The 24,322-nt window shown below is 39.6% G+C and overlaps 1 protein-coding gene across 3 annotated transcripts in view; it reads right to left on the bottom strand.

Annotated features, from left to right (window-relative positions):
- Nucleotides 1-24,322, bottom strand: part of ADCY1 (adenylate cyclase 1) — a 163,732-nt gene that overhangs the window by 30,314 nt on the left and 109,096 nt on the right. For 2 of the 3 annotated variants that reach the window (XR_012053967.1, XM_002192007.7), the window contains exons 8-10: nt 5,681-5,836; nt 1,617-1,811; nt 96-193 (exon numbers count right to left, since the gene is read on the bottom strand). Coding sequence is in view for 2 of the 3 variants with exons in the window: in XM_002192007.7 (XP_002192043.3) it covers nt 96-193; nt 1,617-1,811; nt 5,681-5,836 (449 nt within the window). In the remaining variant the exon portion in view is untranslated. The remainder of the gene's footprint in view (nt 1-95; nt 194-1,616; nt 1,812-5,680; nt 5,837-24,322) is intronic. The other variant, XM_030265660.4, reaches the window with a different exon arrangement.

Genomic DNA, 24,322 nt, shown 5'->3' with positions numbered 1-24,322 from the left:
CCCCATTCCTGTTCCAAAGACTTTAAATTTTGACCTGTGCAGGATGTCTGAGGATGTTCCACTTTGAGTTATGATGGCAAAAGACAGAAACTTACTGTGGTATTATTAGAAGGTAGACAAGGCCAAATAAGGCAGCTAGAATTAGCGAGAGAGCTACAGCACTAGTGAAGTACTCATCCTGAAGCTGGTGGTACTGTTAAAGAAAGGAAGAAGTGAAGACAGTAAATATTTCATATATACCTAGACACCCACACTTGTCCATTCTCAGTAAGAAAGAACTGTATCCTAAAATAAAACAAACCCCTACTTAGTTAAAAACATGATGGCTTAATTTGCTCTGAAAAAACAAATGAGGGAAGTCTACACAAGGTTTTCGTTGAAAAACTTCTCTTTCACCTTGTAACTTGTCAAAACTGGTTTAGGCTCAGATATAAGTTTATCTTTTTGAGAAAAAAGTCAGCCACTTTGAACCAGAAAGGGGTGGCCCTCCCTCTGTTTACTCATCGTGATAAAAGGCCATAGACACCTTGGTGCTGCTTTCAAGAAGTCCTGTCACCTCAGCTGCTCAGGACAGGACTCTAATGAGTGGACTTGGAGGCAGCTGCTAATGAGATACATGGGCTTAGTTTGAAGCAGCTACTGTCCCTGATGCCACTAAGCTGCAGTATTAATGAGAGGAAGCTTTCTAGGGGTTGAAACACTAAAGTGTTTTCTCAGAAAGATCCAAGGTTCAATATCATTTACACCAAAAGACTTTTTATTTTGAAAGAAAAAAGTTACAGCCTAATAATAAATTACTTTGGAAACTTGAACCCAAAATTTATGCTTAAAACCTTAAAAAATTTGGATCCAATATAGGCACACAGACTTATAACTTGAAACGGTAGTGACATGAAATCTTAAAGTGATTTACAGTGGAAAAATAAATGCTACTGCCAAATTAATTCAAAGCCATAACATTTTTGTTTTTTCAAACACATAAAAGCTGTAAATACAAATAATTTGTATTCACAAAAAATACCCCTACAAAGTAGGAACAATTCTTAACTGATATGCATGCTTGTACAGTCTGAGTAAATCCCTTGCTTTCAGCACTGCCACACTGGTATAATATTGCAGCCTTGCCCAGAGATGTAATGTTTTTGCTGGTTTTTTGGGTTTTTTTTAATATTTTCTAGAATTTCTGGATCAATACTTATCTTGGTATCCAGATTTTTGGATACAATCTTATCTTCTAAATCAATACTTACTATACTTAACCTGCACAGGCTACCTATGCATCTTTTTAACATTTCTCCAAAGCAGATGAGTGAGTAGGCAGACACATTGCAATGAGACAACATTAAAAAAGTGACTCAGACAGTTTGGAGAAGCAAACGAAAGACCAAAACACAAGATATATAACACAGGGTAGGATCCTGATAAGTAGGACAATACCAATCTTTCTTTTTATCCCTTCAAGCATTTCCATAGAAGATAATGTCACCCTCCACTGTCATCCAGTATTTAAAGATAGTGAGTAGAATTTAAGCATTGCATGAAACCCAAACAAAAACCCCAATGCTAGTTGGCTTACGGTCAGTGAAATCAGTAAAAATAATTTTAAACTCCCTTACTTTATTTTCACGCTCAATTTGCTTATACTTCAAGGTAATGAAATTCAAGTCAGCCATCTCAGACTCAGTTTGCCGTGCCTCTATCAAGCGGCTGATATATCTGTTCACTCGAGTTCCCGGAGTGTTGTATACAATATTGTTAGAAAAAGACGAGCGATTCCTGAGTTTTTCAGAGGCTGTCCTTAATGCTCTCCTCTGTAATATGGATGAAGAAAGAAGCACAGATTTTATTAGCACTGAGATTTTGCATTGCTGTTCATATTACATCAAGATCACAGAGAGGATGTGGAATTCATTAAGCAGAGCAACTACAAAAGATAGACTTCTTATCTCTGTGTGGATGTCACCTTTTTAAAATTCCTTACCTAAAATACTAATATTATTCAAATCAAAGAGAAAACTCCCACTTAATTCCAAGATTTTCATCCAGAAATTCTTTTCACATATGGCCCTGACACTCCTCTCCACTGAGGAAATAATCAGTTTGTACCCAGTAGGGTTATTTTACCTTGTAAAATGGTTTTATATTGGTTTGTTTTCTTGACAGAAGACATGGAGCTCTGGAAATCTTGAGGACAAGATAACTAGGCTCTTTGTGATAGTAAAAGGTTTCTAAAATCATGGGAATTTGGGGAGTTGAACTTGGTACGATCTGGGAAAATGTTATGGGTGGGCCCTGGGAAAATGTTAGGCCTTGTCTTTGCTAGATCATGTGAAACTGCATCATCTGTGTAATCATTATATGATAAATGATATGATTGTTAGAAGTAATGCTTGCTTAGAAATTAGGTATAATTATTGTTTGATCATAACAAGAACTATATTTGGGAGTTTGGGTGGATCACGAGAAATCCATGCTTGGGTAAGATCAATGTATACAATAGAACAATATAAGCTTAATAATTCCTATGTAGTTATGTAATGATAGAATATAAAACATGTTCAGCTTGAAACCATGTCATAGCAGGTTTCGGTCTGAAACCCCTGACTCACAGAGCTCTTCAAATAAAACCACGTGCATATAATCATATTCCGTGATTATGTGTTCCTGAATGCTAACACTCATAACACAAGAAAAGTCCTACTGTCTAGGTAACAATACATATTTCAAAAAGATCGTTTACCTTAAAGTCTCAGACAATGACCACCTGTGACTAAAGAGGGTCTGAAATCTCAAGTGTTGCTGTCTTTAACTCACCCAATTGGCTCTCTTGTTAAGACCTCTTGAGAATGCCTCAAGTGCACTTGCACAGAGGGAGCTATTCAACAAATTATCAGAACTAACCTATGCCTAACTGATTCCTCCAAGGCTGAGATAGCACTATTGTAAGATGATTACTTGTAGTCCTTTCCAGTGGAAAAGATTAATCACAAAGCATATCTGAAAGGCATTTGAAACAAGCTGTCTCATTTTTCACAGAGAGTATTCAGGAGACAGTGAGCAGCATCTCAGCCACACTAGTGGCAAACTCCAGCTGAGAGTGCTTTAATCTAAATCATTATGGTTCTGTGTCTTGACGGGGTCAAGCCTACTTCCCAGAAGAGTTTTGACAACAAAACTCAGACAAGTTCTACTAATTCTGAAAAGTTAAAGGAATATTTTTTTATCTAGCATCTTCAGAGTTCAAGATAGTTCAAAATATTACAAAATAACAAGATTACTCAGGATATAATAAGTAGAGTCTGTCAGAAAGATGTTAAAGAAGAAAACAAAATTTCTCTCTTCAGAACACTCAATCCTAAATATTTACTCTAGATGCTATGCAATAACAAATACTTTTAATCCAGATGGTTAAAAATATGGTGATCACTATCTAAGTAATTTTGCAGGAATAGCAGTTTCCTTTTTTATTTCACAAGCAATTCTTAGGAGTACCTCATCAATGAACAAATTGTGAACACTTGCAGTTCACTAGCTTACATAGCTTATTATTATTAAATTATATCTAAATCTATATAAATAGTGAGAAGGGTTATCTACTAACTGATACGTTACTTTTCTGTTTGTGAAGAAAAATGGACCCTAGCAAAGACAAAGCAACTTTTCGAGTCCTGCTTTGCTGGCTTAATATGTAGAGAGGAGGTTACACCAGCAGTAAACAATTATAAGATTACAGTTTTCTTAAAGCTATCAGATCCCATTACCTGGTCTTTGGTGAAAGAGCTAATTGTTTCAACTTGAAGCTAATCTTAGGGACACACATTGATTAGAGAACTTAAATGGCTGGCCAAACAACTATTTTCAGTGTTTCTAAACTGAGAGAAATTTGTTTTCTTGAATAAACATTTGTATCAGCAATTTTTAGGGAAATGGAATGCTTTTAGGAAAATAATAGAAACATAAATTTCTGTGTAAGAAATAAACAATTTTGCTCTCAATAAACTATAATTAGCATATGTATTGCAGTAGTTGCAGCAGAAATATATCTTCAAGGATTTTTTACAATTCAAATTTAAGCCTATATTATAACAGGGGGGAGGAAAACAGTATTTAAATAAATATTTCCTTGAATTAAAGCCTGAAATGAGGGTAGATGAATATGGGTGTTATTGTGATATATGGAATAAATTATATTATCTATTCTGCCATTTTGAAACAGAGTTAAAGTTTCTGTTTTTAATCAAAAAAGCGTTTCTTACATATAATTATTTCCTCTAAATTTCTTATTTGTATCTCTGTTATTATTTTGTACAGTAGACTTACATCATGTCTTCCATATGATCAAGATCCAGTATTTATGTTTCTCAGAAATGCACTGGCTTACGAGCTTTTAAAGACACCATGTGTTTTACTTTATTTGCATGATTTGAGTGCTGAAAACTCTAAAGAAGCCCTACATTGTAACACAGTGTATTTATATTAGCATCATATAATAAAAATCCATGATGTGCTACATAAAAGTTACAAAAACCCAGAATAACAGTTTCTGTTACTGATAGCATTGTAGAACTTCACAGCGAATGTTCTGGCATGAAAAAAACTTCATCAAGTCACTAAAAAGTCCATATGGGTATTTTCTGTGTATATTATCATATTTACACATACATGTACACAAGGCACAATGTAAAGTATTGCATATCCTTCAAAGAATGTGTGGATTATTTTTTTAAATACTCAAAGATATAACTAAATACCAACTGGAAGGTCTTGTACATGGCCAATTTCAAAATCAAACCTGGAGTTTCTGAAAGTCTTCACTGAAATTGTTTTTTAAAGGAACTAATTGACTTTTCTTCCCTTTTTCTGCAAAGGAAACACAAGCACACATAAAACTCAAAATATTAAAGTTTGAATGTTTTCTGAAAGTAATATTTACACTGAGTCTTCAGTAAATGAAAAAGAGAAAAAAAATAGTGAAGCAGTTAGTTAAGCTGAATTACTGATTTCAGTGCTCACATGCCACCACTCAGTGGTGGAGTGACCTGTGTAATATTGCCACCTGCTGTCAAAGAAAATGGAACGAGCAAGTCTCATGGTTTGTATCCATAAATGTACAGGTATATTCATATAGAGAAAATAAGCAAACCAAGCTACTAGTACGTAAAGAGTTTTGATTTATGGAATTACCAAGCATCCAATAAAGCCAAATTTATATTTGTATTAGGGACTTTTAGGTTTAGGATTTGTATTATGGAAAAAGGGGGGTTTTGGCTAATCAAAAACACCCCTTTGTCTTTTATATTTCAGATAACCATCTAGAGAAACAAAATTATTCTGTTGGTTTGCATTTGTCACCATCAACTTCAGATTGGGATGGACAAAAGATGCAAAAGGATATATGTTTAAAAGGATGGGAACAGGCTCAGAAATTCCAGTACCTGCGAAAAAAAGCCCTTAATAGAAACCACATAGGATATCTATGCTAGCTTTTCCAAGAGCAGCTCCAAATTTGAGGGCTTTTATAATTAAATTTGGTTTTTACTGTGGGAGTCAGATTTTTCTAGTTCCAGCAGGAACACCATAAATGTTTTTATGAGTTTGTAACATCGTCCGCTATGTTGTCAAAGATGTTCTACTTGATACAGTCCTGGAATTGATGCCCAAAGAATGCACTTGGCCCTACCTTATCATCATCCTCACACGTCATGACGTTGGAGAAAGGGATCTCCGCTTTGAACATCTTGCGACAGTGCATGAGCTGAACAAGCAGATAGCACACTGTCTTGAACTTCATTCTTTTGGCAGGCTTAATGTCTGAGAGAATCAGTCCAGGAAATATCTGTTGGTCAGAAAAATAATATTTATAACGAAGATATTGCATTCCCATGCAGACATACACACTTGCAGGCATTTGCACCCCCTCATGGTCAGAACAAAACAACACTCTAGTCAAGAAGCAATGCTTTTTGATAAACATCTCACATTTGCAAATGGAAATGACTTCATCTTTCTTCAACATGAGATGTAAAGAATCTATTGAATAGACTTTATGTAAACTCATACTTAACCTTTTGGGAACTGTTCTTTTATTAGAAGTGTGAATTATAAAATATTGTGCATTCATGACAGACTCATAAAAGAGGCAGTATTTGTATTTCTTTAACATTAAAATAAATTTTTGGAAATACAGGTGAAATAAGGAGGCAATTAGCATTTATATTAATCAACATTAAAAATATAATTTCAGTCTTCTTCGTTCCCTATTTTGTTACTTCAGCCATAGGAAGTTCATTAAAATCTGAAGAGAATAACTTTTTCTTTAAAAATCTCTATATATATGCTTTAAAAGGAGGGTGTGTGGCATTGAGGTTATAACTCACATCTTATTTCTACAAAGCAAGAAGTGTTATACCACAGAGAAATACTCTCAAAGGGTTAAGTATAATCTACTTATTTTACCATGGAGCTCTCAATTCAGCAAGGACATATATTTCCTTGGTTGACTCTCAAGCATGTATTTAACTAGTGCTGACTTCAGTAAAGCCCTAGGACATGCTCAGATGTTTTCTCAGATCAGGATATTATATCCTCAGTATTTATACCAAACTTATTCATCCTTCTGGAAAGTGTTAATGAGAAACATGGCAGGACTCCATGCCTTGTCAGTATGGGAATTCAAGCTTGTAAAATTAATTTCTTCTGGATCAACAAAATAAAGACGCACAGAGGATATGGTCCTTAGTTTTCCTAGGTACAAAAGACAGAGAAAATCACTTCCAAAAACTTTATTCAAATGCTATGAAAGTCCACAAATGACAATGAAAATTTGATGTGCATTATTCACAATACTATGATTTACTGCAGAAGTTTACATCATCATGTCAATGATCAAAGAATGAAGAAAAAAACATGAAAGCATTTGTTTAATACATGTTTTCTTGGACAATTAAATTTAGATGGGCAGAGCAAATTACACTCATTATATTCTGAATGGCATCTCAAATATTGGCTTGTTGTTCCGTGTAACACATACAGCCATGCACTTGCATTTTCTGGAAAATTGAGATTATACATTATTGAACTTTCAATACCTTGTTTAGTCGGTTACACACTGGCTATGAAGCACAATAATGACCACAATATTGCACTTGTTATATTTTTCCTAGCAGCCATGTTCTCAACATGTGTCGGGCTTCAAATGAGCAAAGGTGCCTAGGTGCCTTATTGTACACTGGAAGACTGGCTGAAGCCAGTTAGCATCACTGCACTGCACTACACTACACTGCACAGTCAGCAGCTGAAATTTGACAGGACATTTGTATATCTAGTGCGTAGTCACTTGTATAAGTGGTAGTTTAACAATAGCCTGCGTGAAGAGATTCCCAGTATGAGTCCTTTCTTTTAAGGGCTTTCTGGCAGAAGACTTACCACTGAATTGCATACAAGATACTCTACAAGGACATTCACATACTAATCATCCTTTGGGTATTCCTAAGGACACCAAGCAGATAGTTGTTAGTCTTGAGTATGGCTGATATTTGAGCTACAATTCCCAACAGCTAAAACATACTTTTTGGAGAAGTATTCCACTTACATATCTTCCTAATATAGCCATAATTCCTCTAGAAGTTCTCCATATTTTACAAAGTGTTTCTATCAACATTTTGATACACCAAAAATGAGCAACTTTCTTGAAATTCCCTCTGGTTTTGCATTTAAATTAATTTTCAGAAATTTGCATGTGAACCATATCTCAAGAGATCATTAGCTCTTTGCTCAAACCTTTCACAGTGGACATTGCATTAATTAAGTCAACAATTTTGATGATTTTAAATAAATGATGATTTTAAATAAATTCAGAGACCCACAAAAACTTCTTGACAGCCTTCGTTGTGGAAATGCCACAGTATATTTGCAAGAGTAGGTAGATGCAAGAGTATAGATGCAAAGAATAAGTTGAGCATCTTACTAGCATGACTGTGAAAAGTGATCATAAGTGCATGACTATATTCTCTTACAAGGATTTGAAGTCCTATGAATAGAGAAGAATTTAGACTTTCTTCCATACAACTTTCTTATAACAGATGTGTTTCTGAGAACAACCTGCAACTTGAAAACTTGGAATCGACTCCAAACTGTGGCTCTGCCACCAACATGACTTTTCTCCAACCACATGTTTTTATTCAGTTTCCTGACTTTATCTTCAAATTGGTATGTAGAACAGTTTTAGCTCTTACCATCAACTGGTTTCTTTTAGCTTTGAAATCTTACAAGCAGATAATACATCAACAGTATACACCCTTTATGTGTTGGAATTACAGAGAATTTTTCCAGCTGTTTCAGAGTTTAATAGAAATTTCAGCTCAGGTCACTGAAAAAAATAGAGTAATGTGAGATCCCCCATCAAAGAAAAACAATGACAGACTAGAGTGAGTTTAGCAAAGGTTCACCAAAACAATTAGGGTTTTCAAGTTTATAACATACAAGAAGAACCTGAGGGAATTTAGCTCGTTTAGTTGGGAGAAGGCTGAGGAGGGATCTACTTGCTGTCTTTAACCACTTAAGTAGTAGCTACAGAGAAGACAGAGACAGAGTAACCCTGAATACTACTCAGAAAAAATAACAAGGTGCAATGAATAGAGTCTGTAGCAAGGGAAATTCTGATTTGATACAAAGAAGTTTAGCTGTGATGATGATCACGCCTCAACAGGCTTCCAGTCAGGGAAACAGCACTTACGCAAGAGTGGATCTAACTGCAAAGCCAGCCCTGCTTTGAACCAGTAGGCTGACCACTTGACCTCCAAAGGCCCCATCCAAATTCAGCTGGTGTGAAATGTTATGAATATTTGTGAACACACCTACTGTGTAGCTACTGTACTTCATGGTTGGCTAAGAACACAGGCACTCAAAGGACATTGCATACACACAGTTTGGACACACTGATAGTTCTCAGCAGATCCATGTAATTTTATTTATAATGTTGGTTGTTTGGTTGAGGTGTTTTTTAGTTGGTTTGTTTTGGGTTTTTTTAGTCTAGTGGTTTCAGGACATGTAGATTCTGCACTGGGACTGAGGATTTTTCATTCTACTACTATACATACACAATATCTAAAATACAAAGGAATTCTCTCTCACCTTCATCTCACATATCATATCCCTTTTTTATTCTTGCTTTTACAGCAGAATAACACTTTTGACACAGTCATCTCAGTGAAATATTTAAGTAATCTCAACTTCTGCTCTATGATAAAATCAGGAAATGCAAAACAGTCTAAATAAGTCTGTTAAAACAGACTTTAAAAAAAACACTCCAAATGAAAAACACAACCCCAGTGTCTTTCACTCTGGTTTTCCTCTGATCTTGCTCCACGCTAGCATTACTAGCTAGCTAATGGGAAAGCTGGACTGCAGCATTCCCATTCCAGCTCATTTTGTCAATGCCTTTTACTTTCTCACGTCTTTTTGATCCTTGGCATCATCTCTAATTCTGTTCACTGTTCATTTAGCTCATAATTTTAGGAAAGGTTGTTTGTTTGCTGCAACACAGTTGACAAATAAGGCTAAGAGCTGGACTTGTCTAGCAGAGCACTCTGAAAGCAGCCAGGACTACATACAGCTTTCTGAATGAAAAAAACAAATAAGTAGTGATACAAATCCTGATAAACCCCCCCCAGTGTTTGAATATCATGCAATATTCTGATAAATACTTAGCTGGTGCTCATCTGACATTCTTAGAAATGTCAGCAGACTGTTACTTCCCTGACTATACTCAACCTCAGAGCATAAAGTGGCAAGGAAAAGAAGATACTAATGTCATTCAAAACACATTTACAGAAACCATAAATGCTGTAGCACTGTGTCTGTATGTCTTTTCTATCTTCAGGCAAGCAGGACCATGTCTCTTGGTAGTAGTATTTTTTCTATTATTATCTTCAAGTCATTTTGTCCTAAGATAGATGAGCACATTTTTTTCTATTTTTTCCCCATTTTCCTATAGTTAAAATCATGAGATATTTTTTCTACTGCCCCTATGGTACATTTTACTTATCACACCTCATCTATCCACTAAGAAAATGTATTAGGGATTTTACCAGAAAATATAGCTTCTGTAAGACTAAATTTTAAAATCCAGGATAGTATAACCATTTTCTTGACACAGATGTAGAAAAGGTTTTTAGCAGTTGTAAAGACTAAACCAATGTCTAGGAGACAAACAACAGAGAAACTCTTCTACCAATGCCCTACATCTTTCATTGTACAGATTCCACATATAGAGGAAAAAAAAGACAGAATGATACTAGAGCACATAACTAATTCTATCACTGGCAGCCAAAACTGTAGGCTTTCACACTGATGATGATGCACTAGCAGCTTCATAGCTACAGCAGGAGCAATCCTGAGAATGTAAAGCAATACATTCTTCAACGCAAGACATTGTTCTTCTGTTTGTGTTTGCTGGGTGGTAACACAAGCAATTTATTTCCAGTGTTTGGGTTTGTTTATTCCAACAACTTGGGCAATGCAAAATATTAGGCACAGAACAGCCCCTGTCCAGATGCAAGCTAGAGCTTCCATTAAAAGGCTGTGTGCCTAACTGTTAAATCGAGTCTGATAAGGTATATCTAGGGTGTTAAAATCTGAAACACTCAAATTATGCATTCAGATCTCTAGTTAAATTCCTTGGAAGAAGCAGTGACCCACTGAGCAGAAAGACCACCCTGGACTCTCACAGTCATGGTAACAGTGGCAGCTGCAGGTAGTTTTCAGTTTGAAACAAATCTTAAGTCTGTGCCCAGATATGGACTCAGACGCCTGACATGCAGCATTTTAAATTAGAAAAATTTTGTCAAATAAGTTTTTGCTTGCAATGTGCTAATAAAGGAGAGAGTTTTTATGAGTAGTGGGTAAAGGTTTTTTATATCCCCTGCATTAAATGGGAAGCTCTCTTTTTCTGTCACTACTTATATTTTAAGAGTCAGAGCTCTAGCACTCCATAAGGACTGGTAAGCATATGGTCACTTAAGTAAAAATATCATCAGAATCTATTTGTCCAGAAAATCCACAACTTACAAGAGCTATAAAAAATTCCTTGAAACAAATTAAACTGAATATTTTTAGAAAAGTCAGATGCCAAAAAAAATCTTAAGGATCTCTTAAGCATACAGGTGGATTTACTGGGACATAAGTTCTCTGTGGAAAAAACAAATTTTATATGATTGGAAAAGTAAGACAATATGAGAACAGTGTAGTATGTTCCCTCAGACCTAACCAGAATGATTAAATCAAATTAATTTTGCAGAGAAAGAAATTTCCCACAAATATAGATGGAACTTAATTTTGAATGGAAATAATAAATCAAAACTATTAGGTGCATCAATTTTAGACCTATCATATCACTCAATTACTTCCTTCTGTAGCCTTCTTTTTCTTCTTTTAATCAGGTCAGAAAAAATCCAACAAATTTCTATTTAAAATTTTCTAGTAATACTAGGATACTAATGAATTATAGGCATAAAATTCTTTCGCTGTTAAAAGCTCAATTAGAGTATTATTAGGACATAATAAAAAGCATCCCAAAAGCAGTTCTCCTTGTGAAACATTCCAGTTGCTAACAGTAAATTAACAATAAAGTCAAAAGACAAGCACATGTAGTTACTATGTATTTTATCTATGCAAAGCAAAAATATCATCATGAATCTATGTTGTTTTCTCTCTGTTATATTGCATAATGTTCATTCCATGCTGGGGGGAAAAGAATTGACTCAGACACAGGAAAGACATAAGCAGACAAAACCTCTTGGCTGGTGATGGAGAGATATAGAGACTAGTGATTTATTATAATATAGAAGGCAAAAAATTTGCTTCATGCAACAAAGCTATATTGATTATCAATAAAGAAGGATGTACTCCAAGACAAAAATACTGCCTTTTAAAGAAGGCTGATGAAAAATTTATTTGTTTTCCTGTTACTCCGTGGTGTAAGGACTGCAGTGCAGGATGCTTACAATGTCATCAGTTTATGCTAGATGAAACAACAAAATATTAAAATAATGTGACAGCTACTTTTTGTGCAGCTGTGGCATGCAAGTTAGAACAAATATAGAAAGGGTGATTGGGCATTGAAATGGGCTGCCCAGAGAAGTGGTGGAGTAACCAGCCCTCAAAATTTTTAAAAGACTGGATGTGGCACTCAGTGCCATGGTCTAGTTGAGAGGCTAGTGCTTGGTCATAGCTTGAACTTGATGATTTCAAAGGTCTTTTCCAGCCTTGTTGATTCTATGTGATTCTGTGTGATTCTGTGTGAATCTCAAGTTGTTGAATTTCTCCCTATTTAGTCATGAGTCAGAGAAATTTTGATCAAACTTCTGAGCTGTAAATCCATCTGCAGTTGACAATAAATTATGCCACAGGTGTGTACTGTATATAATTCCTCCAGAGAATTCTGAATTTCAAGTGTTTTTACATTTTAAATAGAATTTTCCAAAGGATGCTCCTAAGCAGCATTTACTTATTAAGAGTCTTCAATCTTTCAGCTTATTTTTCCTGAAATTTGAAAGACTGAAAATAATAATTTCCTCTCCCTGAAACATTGTTTCATTGTTTTAATTACCTGTCCTAGGGTGACTGTTATGGTGTTTGTATCTCCAATCGTGTGTTCTCTTTACGTTTGATATTATGTTCTGTGCTTTCAGAACTGACTCTGAAAGTGAAGGTTTGTTTTGCCGTGTTATCATCTGGTTCACCTCCCCCCATGATCTGCTTGTCTAGAAAAGGCTAGGGCTGGCTTGCTTGCTTTTGCTTTGCTTGCTTGCTTGGCTTGCTTGCTTTGCTTGCTTGCTTGCTTGGCTTCCTAGTTAGGTTAAGCAGTCCAATTCTTTCCCTGGACTGTTGTTTTTTTTCCTTTCCTCTTTCTGAATATCATTCAACCTGCTCTGGACTGGGATCTGGGAAACACCAAGGAACACCAGGAGCCCGCGTGTCTCTGTATTGCCCAGGCTACGCTGGCGTGGCTATTCACAGGCGCGATCCCGCTACTGACCGCCACGGGAGCTTTGACCTGCTCCGTCTCCGACCTGGGCCGGTTCACCCATCAATATGGTGACCCGCGGGGAGCTGCGGGACACCAGGTTGACTAAGGAGGGGTGAACCATATTGATGGGTGAACCGGCCCAGGTCGGAGACGGAGCAGGTCAAAGCTCCCGTGGCGGTCAGTAGCGGGATCGCGCCTGTGAATAGCCACGCCAGCGTAGCCTGGGCAATACAGAGACACGCGGGCTCCTGGTGTTCCTTGGTGTTTCCCAGATCCCAGTCCAGAGCAGGTTGAATGATATTCAGAAAGAGGAAAGGAAAAAAAACAACAGTCCAGGGAAAGAATTTGACTGCTTAACCTAACTAGGAAGCAAAGCAAGAAAGCAGGCAAAGCAAGCAAGCCAAGCAAGCAAGCAAGCAAAGCAAGCAAGCCAAGCAAGCAAGCAAAGCAAAAGCAAGCAAGCCAGCCCTAGCCTTTTCTAGACAAGCAGACCATGGGGGGAGGTGAACCAGATGATAACACGGCAAAACAAACCTTCACTTTCAGAGTCAGTTCTGAAAGCACAGAACATAATATCAAACGTAAACAGAACACACGATTGGAGATACAAACACCATAACAGTCACCCTAGGACATTCCACCCCTTATCTCCATATCTTCAACATCATGTAAAAACTCCATCAAGTTAAAACTTGTATCTTTCACTTACTCATACCTTCTTTCTCATGTCTGTGTGTTTTCATGCACAGACATTGACAGTAACATTCAGCAAACAGTGATATTTGCACATGAGTCTCACCCCACAATCAGATCTCCCTGAGGTACACATCGTGTTGTTCCATCTCTCTGCATTATCCACCATGTACAACCTGGTCCCTGAGCAAAGACAATCCCACGAATGGGTTTGTCTGTACTCGAGGCAGGATTGATCCACACTGATTTCCCTAACAAACCTCTGACATGTGCCACTGGGACTTTATCTCCGTCTACTATATTCAGGGGCTCAGACTGGGCAGGACCTGCTCGATTGGTGGAACCTCGGCTGTTAACTAACCAGGTGGCCTTTGCTAAATGTTGCTCCCAATTTTTGAAAGATCCCCCACCCAATGCTTTTAAGGTGGTTTTTAACAGTCCATTGTACCTCTCCACTTTGCCTGCAGCTGGTGCATGGTAGGGGATGTGGTACACCCACTCAATGCCATGTTCCCTAGCCCAGGTGTTGATAAGGCTGTTCTTGAAATGAGTCCCATTGTCTGACTCAATCCTCTCAGGGGTACCATGCCTCCAAAGGACCTGCTTTTCAAGGCCCAGGATGGTGTTACGGGCTGTAGCATGAGACACAGGGTAGGTTTCCAACCATCCAGTGGTGGCTTCTACCATTGTGAGCACGTAGCGCTTGCCTTGGCGTGTCTGGGGCAGTGTGATGTAGTCAATCTGCCAGGCCTCCCCATACTTGTACTTGGACCACCGCCCACCATACCACAGGGGCTTCACCCGCTTGGCCTGTTTGATGGTAGCGCATGTCTCACAGTCATGGATAACCTGAGAAATACTGTCCATGGTTAGATCCACCCCTCGGTCTCGTGCCCACTTATAAGTGGCATCTCTACCCTGATGGCCTGAGGCATCATGGGCCCATCGTGCTAGGAACAACTCTCCCTTGTGTTCCCAGTCGAGGTCTATCTTTGATACCCCTATCTTCGCAGCCTGATCTACCTGCTGATTGTTCTGCTGCTCTTCATTAGCTCTGCTTCTGGGGACATGGGCATCTACATGGCGAACCTTCACAGGTAGCTTCTCTACCCGGGTAGCGATATCTTTCCACTCTTCAGCAGCCCAAATTGGTTTTCCTCTACGCTGCCAGTTAGTTTCTTTCCACCTCTCTAGCCACCCCCACAGAGCATTGGCTACCATCCATGAATCAGTGTAGAGGTAGAGCTTTGGCCACTTCTCCCTTTCTGCAATGTCTAGGGCCAGTTGAACGGCTTTGAGTTCAGCAAACTGGCTTGATCCACCTTCTCCTTCAGTGGCCTCTGCAACCCGTCGTGTGGGACTCCATACAGCTGCTTTCCACTTCCGATTCATCCCTACGATGCGACAGGAACCGTCAGTGAAGAGAGCATAGCGTGTTTCCTCTGCTGGCAGTTGGTTATATGGTGGAGCTTCTTCAGCCCGTGTCACTGGTTCTTCTTCTTCATCTGCGACACCAAAACTTTCACCCTCGGGCCAATTTGTAATTACTTCCAAAATCCCAGGGCGATTCAGCTTACCAATATGGGCACGCTGCGTGATGAGAGCAATCCACTTGCTCCATGTAGCACTGGTGGCATGGTGGGTGGAGGGAACCTTTCCTCTGAACATCCACCCCAGCACCGGTAGTCGGGGTGCCAGGAGGAGTTGTGCTTCTGTGCCAATCACCTCTGAGGCGGCCTGGACTCCCTCGTAGGCGGCCAAGATTTCCTTCTCTGTTGGGGTGTAGTTGGCTTCAGACCCTCTGTAGCTCCGACTCCAAAATCCCAGTGGTTGGCCCCGAGTCTCATCAGGCACCTTCTGCCAAAGGCTCCAGGACAGACCATGGTTCCCGGCTGCAGAGTAGAGCACGTTCTTCACATCTGGTCCTGTCCTGACTGGGCCAAGAGCTACTGCATGAGCAATTTCCTGCTTTATCTGGGTGAAAGCTTGCTGCTGCTCAGGTCCCCAGCAGAAATCATTCTTCTTGCGGGTGACCAGGTAGAGGGGACTCACAATCTGACTGTACTCAGGAATGTGCATTCTCCAAAAACTGATGGCGCCTAAGAAAGCTTGTGTCTCTTTCTTGTTGGTTGGTGGGGACATGGCTGTGATCTTGTTGATGACATCTGTAGGAATCTGACGCCGTCCATCTTGCCACTTCACTCCCAAGAACTGGATCTCTCGAGCAGGTCCCTTCACTTTACTCTTCTTGATGGCGAAACCAGCTTCCAGGAGGATTCGGATGATTTTCTCTCCTTTCTCAAACACTTCTGCTGCTGTGTTCCCCCACACAATGATATCATCAATATATTGTAGATGTTCTGGAGCCTCACCCTTTTCTAGTGCAGTCTGGATCAGTCCATGGCAGATGGTAGGACTGTGCTTCCACCCCTGGGGCAGTCGGTTCCAGGTATACTGCACTCCCCTCCATGTAAAGGCAAACTGAGGCCTGCATTCTGCTGCCAGAGGAATGGAGAAAAATGCATTGGCAATATCAATAGTGGCGTACCACTTCGCTGCCTTGGACTCCAGCTCGTACTGGAGTTCCAGCATGTCTGGCACAGCAGCGCTCAGTGGTGGAGTCACTTCATTCAATGCACGGTAGTCCACAGTCAATCTCCATTCTCCTTCAGATTTACGCACAGGCCAAATGGGGCTGTTGAAGTGTGAGTGGGTTTTGCTGACCACCCCTTGGCTCTCCAGCTCTCGGATCATCTTATGGATGGGAACCACAGCATCTCGAGTTGTTCTGTACTGTCGACGATGCACTGTTGAAGTGGCAACTGGTACCTTTTGTTCTTCTCCCTTCAAAAGTCCTACTGTAGTTGGATTCTCAGACAGTCCAGGCAAGGTGTTCAGTTGCTGGACGCCCTCTGTCGCTACAGCTGCTATCCCAAATGCCCACCTGAGTCCCTTTGGGTCTTTAAAATATCCCCTTCGAAGGTAATCTATGCCCAAAATACATGGGGCCTCTGGGCCAGTCACAATAAGGTGTTTCTTCCACTCATTTCCTGTCAGACTTACATCAGCTTCCACCACGGTAAAGTCCTGTGATCCACCTGTCACACCGGCAATAGAGACAGATTCTGCCCCTACGTGTCTTGATGGAATTAACGTGCATTGTGCACCAGTATCAACCAAAGCCTTATATCTTTGTGGTTCCGATGTGCCAGGCCAGCGAATCCACACAGTCCAGAAAACACGGTTTTCCCTCGCCTCTACCTGGCTAGAGGCAGGGCCCCTCTAAGCCTGGTTATCCTTCTTGCCTTGGGCGTATGTCTTAGAGGTTCCTTCAAGGGGATCAGACATATCATCATCATCATGCCTGGCAGTTTGGCTACGGGCAACTGGAGCTGCTCTCCTTTTGGTGGCACTTCCTGGTGTTCCTTGGTGTTTCCCAGATCCCAGTCCAGAGCAGGTTGAATGATATTCAGAAAGAGGAAGGAAAAAAAACAACAGTCCAGGGAAAGAATTGGACTGCTTAACCTAACTAGGAAGCAAAGCAAGAAAGCAGGCAAAGCAAGCAAGCCAAGCAAGCAAGCAAGCAAAGCAAGCAAGCCAAGCAAGCAAGCAAAGCAAAAGCAAGCAAGCCAGCCCTAGCCTTTTCTAGACAAGCAGACCATGGGGGGAGGTGAACCAGATGATAACACGGCAAAACAAACCTTCACTTTCAGAGTCAGTTCTGAAAGCACAGAACATAATATCAAACGTAAACAGAACACACGATTGGAGATACAAACACCATAACAGTCACCCTAGGACATTACCCTTTTCAAATAGACTACTTTTATGGGGGGCTTTTTTTTTTTTCTTTTTTTTCTATTATTAGTTTTTGGGCAAAAATAAAGCTGTGGTTTTAGCCATCAGAATTGGAATGTTTAGGCCATGACTCAACACAGCAAACCAGACAGGACACAGCGCACCATACTTCTAACTAGCATCCACTTCCCTCTGGCTGGATAACTAAATAAGGATTCAGGAAAAAAAAAAAGTGATATTCACCTGGATTTTCAGAGTGGCCATAGTATTGCTTAGAGACTTAAGATAAGAAAGCAGGGCTATCCAAACTACAGAAAGAATTTACTGAGACTGCTTGGCATGGTTTTGTATGTACATGGTAAGGTAGGAAAGAAAAGTGTCAATCTCTTCAGAGAAAAATCTAGTTTCCAAAGGGCAAACAGATATAATTCACTTTCATGGATTTTTTCATGACTGTCCATCTTTCTGTGCTATTCAAATAGTAGGTGCAGAGAGCATGTGATTTACACTGCCACAAACAAAAGACAACTAATATATTTGAATACCCCATTGGTGAATAACTCACTAGTGCGTTAAAAGAAATTTTGCAGATGGTGATTTGCAATCTATTGGAAGATAATTATTGATTATGTTTGAGGTAGACTGTAAAATCCAAGAGGCACTTATGAATATAGAGGAATAATTTGCACATTGTATCAATAGTGCTTCCTTAAGATTTTTGCATGACCTCCATGACCTCCATTCCTGGACATAGCTCTATTGCTGTTAATGGTACACTATGGGGAGGCAGCTGGGCAGTGGAGCAGAGAGTATTATGGACATGGTGGATGATGTGGACATCTTGGTCTTTGTAGGCCAGAAACCATGGGAACATTAAATGGAAATGTAAGGGAGGAAGCAAAAAGGAACGTACCTTGTTTTAAGGTAGTCATGTAAGACTGTACCTGTAAGACTGTGGTTAAGCAATATTGCTAAGGAACATTAATAATGTGATTATTGCTTGGAATAATTGGAAAGTGGAAAATTTTAAGTGGAAAATTTTATTCAAAGCTGTAAGGGTATATAAACTGATCTTTAGGTACACTAGATGACTTCACAATTTCCCAGCTTTACAATAAATGACTCTTTGCTTGCACCTAAGTGAAGTCCCATCTCTCAATCACTGACAGTACACTGCAGTATTTGTCTTTGTCTTGTGTCTGGAACCAGCAGTTACACCATGAAGCAGGTTCCCTTAAAGCTAGCAATGGATAACAGTGATGGCAGGCCAACTTCTATAAAGGCAAAATCAAACACATTCTGAGAAATCTTTCCTTTAATGAAAACTTGATTGCTTCTCATCACTGCTCGGCTATCTGTATAAGTACCTTTACAAATTTTACTTAATTGGCTGCGCTGGGCTGTTTTCTCAGCTTTTGAATTAATGAGACCTTTCAAAACTAGAGAAGTGCCACCACAGAGTGGTGCAATTGCTGCAATAAATACAAAGAAGTGAGGCCAAGTAAAAAACCACTCAGATATCACTGAGGCTGGACACCAACACTTAGAGGCATTTTACTGCAAGAGAATGAGACTTTCTAGAGCACCAAAGAAATTAAGCACAGTCCAGCTAAGCCCCCTACCTTTGTTGTGCTTCTGGAAGTCAGCTACGCTGTAGGAAAATTGAGGCAAAGATACTTTGACTAATGTCTGGGCTGACAATGAAAGAACAATGGATTCTGATGGAAGCCAGACACAGTCTATTAAAAAAAAATTAAATTAAAATAAATTAAGTATTAGGCAAACGGTTTGAAAGTCATAACAGGAATAGTCAGGTGGGTTACCAAGAAATCATTACTAGAAAAAGTTATTTAGCTGGTCTAAGCAGATTTATAAAGTTCTTGTAAAGGGCTCTGGGATTAAGAGGTATGGCCTAGATTTGTTTTTTTCTTGAAATAAAATCCAAATAAAGTAATATTTACTATACTTCACAAAGTTAGAATTTTTTGAAACTAAGACAATAATCATGTTTCTAAAGCATGGAGTATGGATCTTGTGAATATTTAATATATTCAGTTTTATATATTAAATAGAAAAAGATATGTTTTTCTATCTGGATCAAATCTCCTTTAAAAGCCCAAGGCATTCATGTGTATGGTCAGATTTGTGTCTACCTATATAAATCAAAATTTTCAAATTTTCTCTCTATGCAGTATTTTGGTCACATGACTGTAAGTATTAATATGAATATAAAATATCAAGAAGACATAATCAAACTTTATGTAAAAGAAATGTGATGGCTTTTAAAAGCTAGAAACTTTATCCAGGTATGTATCAGGGAACATGTATTAAAAAAGCACATTTGCATTAGTTTTTAACTATGAAAGTCAGCAGAAAAGATTCTTTTAATTAAAAAAATTCTGCCTGTAGAAATCACATACATTATATAAGTGTGTTTAGGAACTCAATGTAATCCAGTCAATTATGCATAAATATTACTTAATAATAACAATTATAATAGAATCATAAATGGTCTGGGTTAGAAGGGACCTTAAAGATCATCTAGTTCCAAACCCCTACCATAGGCAGAGACACTTTCCACTAGACCAGGTTGTTTAAAGCCACATCCAAACTGGCCTTGAACACTTTCAGGGTTAGGGCATGCACAGATTCTTTGGGCAAACTGTAGCACCCTCATAGTAAAGAATTTCTTTCTAACAACTAACCAACTCTCTTTCAGTTGGAAGCCATTACTCCTTGTCCTATCACTACAGTTCCTGCTGAAGTGTCTGTAGGCCCCCTTTACATACTGGAAATTGCTGGGATATCTGCACATAACCTTTTCTCCAGGCTGAAGAGCCCTGATTTTCTCAACCTGTCTTTGTGGGGGAGGTGCTCCAGTCTGCTTGTCAATTTATGGTCTTCCTTTGGACTTGCTCCAACAGTTCCTTGTACTTATGGTGGAGGTATCAAAACAGTACTCCAAGCAGGGTCTTACAGAGCAGAGTGGAGGGGTAGAATCTTCTCCTTTGACTTTTGAGGCAGCCCAGGACACTGTTGGCTTTCTGGGCTGTGACCACACACCGCCAGCTGATGTTGAGTTTTCATCAACCATCATTCCCAAGCTCTTATCCATAGAGTATTCTCATTCATTCTCATGAACCTGTAGGTGTACCTAAGATTGCCCTGACCCAGCTGTCACTGGTTTTATTGAGCTTCATGAGGATCACACAGCCCTACATCTCAAGCCTGCCCAGTTCCCTCTAGATGGCATCCTTTCCTTCCAGCATGTTGACTACATTACGCAGCCTGGTATAATCAGCAAACTTTCTGGGGGTGCACTTTCCATGTCATTGACAAGGATGCTGAACAGTATTGGCCTCACCACTGACCCCTGTGGAACACCACTTTTCACTGGTCTCCAGGTGGAAAATAAGCTGTTGACTGCATAGACTAATAGATAATAATAGAGTAATATATTGTCTACAAAAAAAACCCCAGGTAACAAAACAACAAAAAAATATTCCTTCAATGGCTGCTTAGTGGTGCTCTCACATTTAACCAGCAAGCAGATCAGATCACAAAAACTAGCTGATTCAACAGAAGAGTATAAGATGGTAATAATTTATAATTTGTTCATATTTAAAATGTAACTGATACATGAATAAGTAATCTTACACTGTTACTATCATTCTTGGCTAGAGTGACAGTGATGAAAAATTTTCCTGTCAGACCAAATATAGAAGAATGTGGGGCATATGTCTTCTAAAGAAATAAGGTTTAACAAAACTCCAAGTGGTCTTATTTTTGCTTCAAATCCAACATATTCTTGGTCATCTGTTGCTCATAACATTTATTTTCATTCCACTTGGTATCATATCTGCCTGAGGCAGCTCATGTTAATGTCAGAGATTATATATAAAGAAAAAACCCTGCATTTCAGCTGCTGAGGTTCAAGAGGAAGGAATGCGATATTAAACCAGAAGATACCTGAATTCACCAGGTGAAACTGTCTTGTCTGTGCTTCATGGGTAGCCTTCTATTTTTATGTCTTTAAAGAGACAATGAATGATTTGGGCTAGAAGGGAACAGCAGGTGTTTATTTAGAAGGCAAATATGCTATTATGTAGCTTGTGGCCAGTTATGTAGCTTGTGGCCAGTGATCAGTATGCAAATATACAAAGACTGGAGATGGCTGTGATGGACTGTGACAAACAGCAAAGTGGCACACTGACTGACCTGTGAGGCCAGTGGAGAAACCAGTCAACACCAGTAAAATTCATGAAGTGTTTCTTTCTTGGCTGGCATGTCATTGATGCATGCCAGAGAGCTACTGTTAGTTGAGCTGTGGAGCAGCATCTGCCACACACTCATCAGTGACACCCATGGGTAAGATGGCATCTGGGTTTATGTAGCTGATGACAAACCTAGCAGTCCTTTCTCAGCAATCACCAGCAACTTCTCAGCAATCTTGCAAAGACACAGAAATGTGTGTTCTCACAGCAGTACATTCTCATTCTTGCACATTAAACATGCATTGACCTGGCTTCCTTCCATATGATTGTCAAGTTCCTCAGTCGCTGGTTTTTGTAGCAGAATTGACACAACACAGTTTCTCTTTGTAAAAGTCACATTAATTCCCTTTTGTCTCTCCTTGTCTTTTTGCACCAACCTATGCAACAATTTCCTGAAATTCCACTATTTATTTCCTCAATATAAAATGAAACCTGATACATTATAACACAAAAATGAAATTATACATAATGCTGAAGGAGTGAAAATAGAAAACTAAGACAAACAATCTAGCAGCAATAAGCAACACACCTACCTTGAAAAAACTCTCCCTTGCATTTTCTTCCTTATTGGCATTGATTAATTTAGGAAATACTGATTTCCTAAAAAATGCTAGTCCTGATTTCAAGAAAGCCACCAAAAACCACTCTCACTCACTGCCAAAACAGAATTTAACCCACATTTTCTCATCTGTTTTGTTTCGTGTTATCTAAAACTGAATTTAATAATATATACCAGAGAAACAAAATGTGAAATTGCATGATTTTCAAGTGCATGAGAAAACTCCATCTCTCTAATAAGAATATGCTTTAGAGGAAGTGCATAAAATCACTCTTGCAGCAGCCTTTCCAGAATAAAACAATGGGATTTTCAATCCCAGAATCAAATTACCCTGGTGACTGGACTCCCAACATTTTCATAAAAACTCACAGTCATCATATTAAGACCAAAAAATTGATCGGAGATAAGAAATTCAAGATAAACTGTTTCTTTGTGGTTATTTTTTTCTCAGATACTTGATGGTTATGTCATGGTTTGACACTGGCACAATGCCAGCACCCCCATGAAAATGTAACCTCTCAATTGAATGCTGTGAAATACGATCGAGAACAGAGCAAAGCAGGCCCAAGCTTAATAACAAGGGAAAGAAACTTTATTAAGCTACTACTACTATACTATTATAAAAGAAAAAAGAAAGAAAAAAACACACACAAAATTCAAAATGAAAACCTTTCAAAACATTCGTCCTCCCAACACCCAACTCCAAGGAACCACAGTGAGACACAGCCTGGACCCCAATCAGGTTGCCACCCTCCAGATAATCAATACTCAGTCCATCGAGGGAGGGAGGAGTCTCTCCTGTGCCACAGACCCCCCAAGAACCACAGCTGCCACATCCTGTGCTTCCATGTCACACATGGCACCGCCCAGAGAAAATCTGCCAGTGTAACACTCCTTTCCATGCACAGTGCTCTCACCATCAATGCATGGATGGACAGACTGCTCATAGGATTTTTCTTTCAAGGATGCTCTGCCAAGAGGGAAAAAACAACAGTTCAATTTTTTCATTTTTGGGACCAACAGTCCCCCCCATTTCCCCCTGGGGCCGAGGATCCAAGAACAGAAATCTTCTCTTCTTCTTTTCTGAAGACAGGGGGCACCACCACAAACCTCCGTAACTTTTCTCTGTTTGCTCCGCTTCTGTTTTTTCCCAGCTGCTAAAACAGGTCTCTTGGGTCACTGGCATCCTCCTAAAATACAGTGTCTCTCTTGGAGGAGAAGATTAGTGCAGTCTGTGGCTAACAAGAAAAAGTCCAGCCAAAAAGCCACTCCATCATCTCCTCCCCGCTAGAATTTCTCCTTCTAACATCCCAGGGTCCAGGCTGTCTCTCTTCCTCTCTTTCAAACTGAGGAGGAGGAAAATTTCACAAAGCTTTCATTTCTCAAGTCCTGACTCCCTGGCTGGCTCTGCCCAGGCTCCAGCTTCCACAGCGGCTGGACACCTTGCAGCCTTGTGGGGCCCACCCCCACCCCCCACCCCCACCCCCGCTCTTCTCCTTCCCCGCGGTGTACTGCTGACAAGCCTCCACTGTCTCTTTCTCTAGAGACAGAGACTCTGGGGCGGGGGGGGGGGGGGGGGGAGTGGGAGGGGGCGGGAACGCAGACATCCCAGATTTGTCCACCCTTCCATCTGCAAGGGGCCAGGCCCTTAGGTGTACCTCAGTCAGGCCTTCCCCTCCTCCACCCAGCCACGGGCCGGGCAGGGTGCACTGCACCCTGACTGGAACCAAAGGGAGAGAGTTCTCCTGGGAATTCTGCTTTTAACCCCTCTGTGTTCTCAGAGGTGTGTCCACCTTCAATTGGTCAATATCCAAATTGACCTCTTCCTTCCGAAAAGATTCTTTTTCCAAGTCAAACCATGACAGGTTAATACCCTCAAATATGGAGTTTTGACAGCTTAGAAACCTGGTGTGTATAAACACATCACTTTAAAACCTGACCAATACTTTCAGAATTAGGTACTACAATTTT

This window comes from Taeniopygia guttata, chromosome 2, assembly GCF_048771995.1.
Source record: "Taeniopygia guttata chromosome 2, bTaeGut7.mat, whole genome shotgun sequence".
Taxonomy (NCBI): domain Eukaryota; kingdom Metazoa; phylum Chordata; class Aves; order Passeriformes; family Estrildidae; genus Taeniopygia; species Taeniopygia guttata.
The sequence above is the reverse complement of the archived record's forward strand: the minus strand, read 5'-3'. Positions and strand labels throughout refer to the sequence as shown.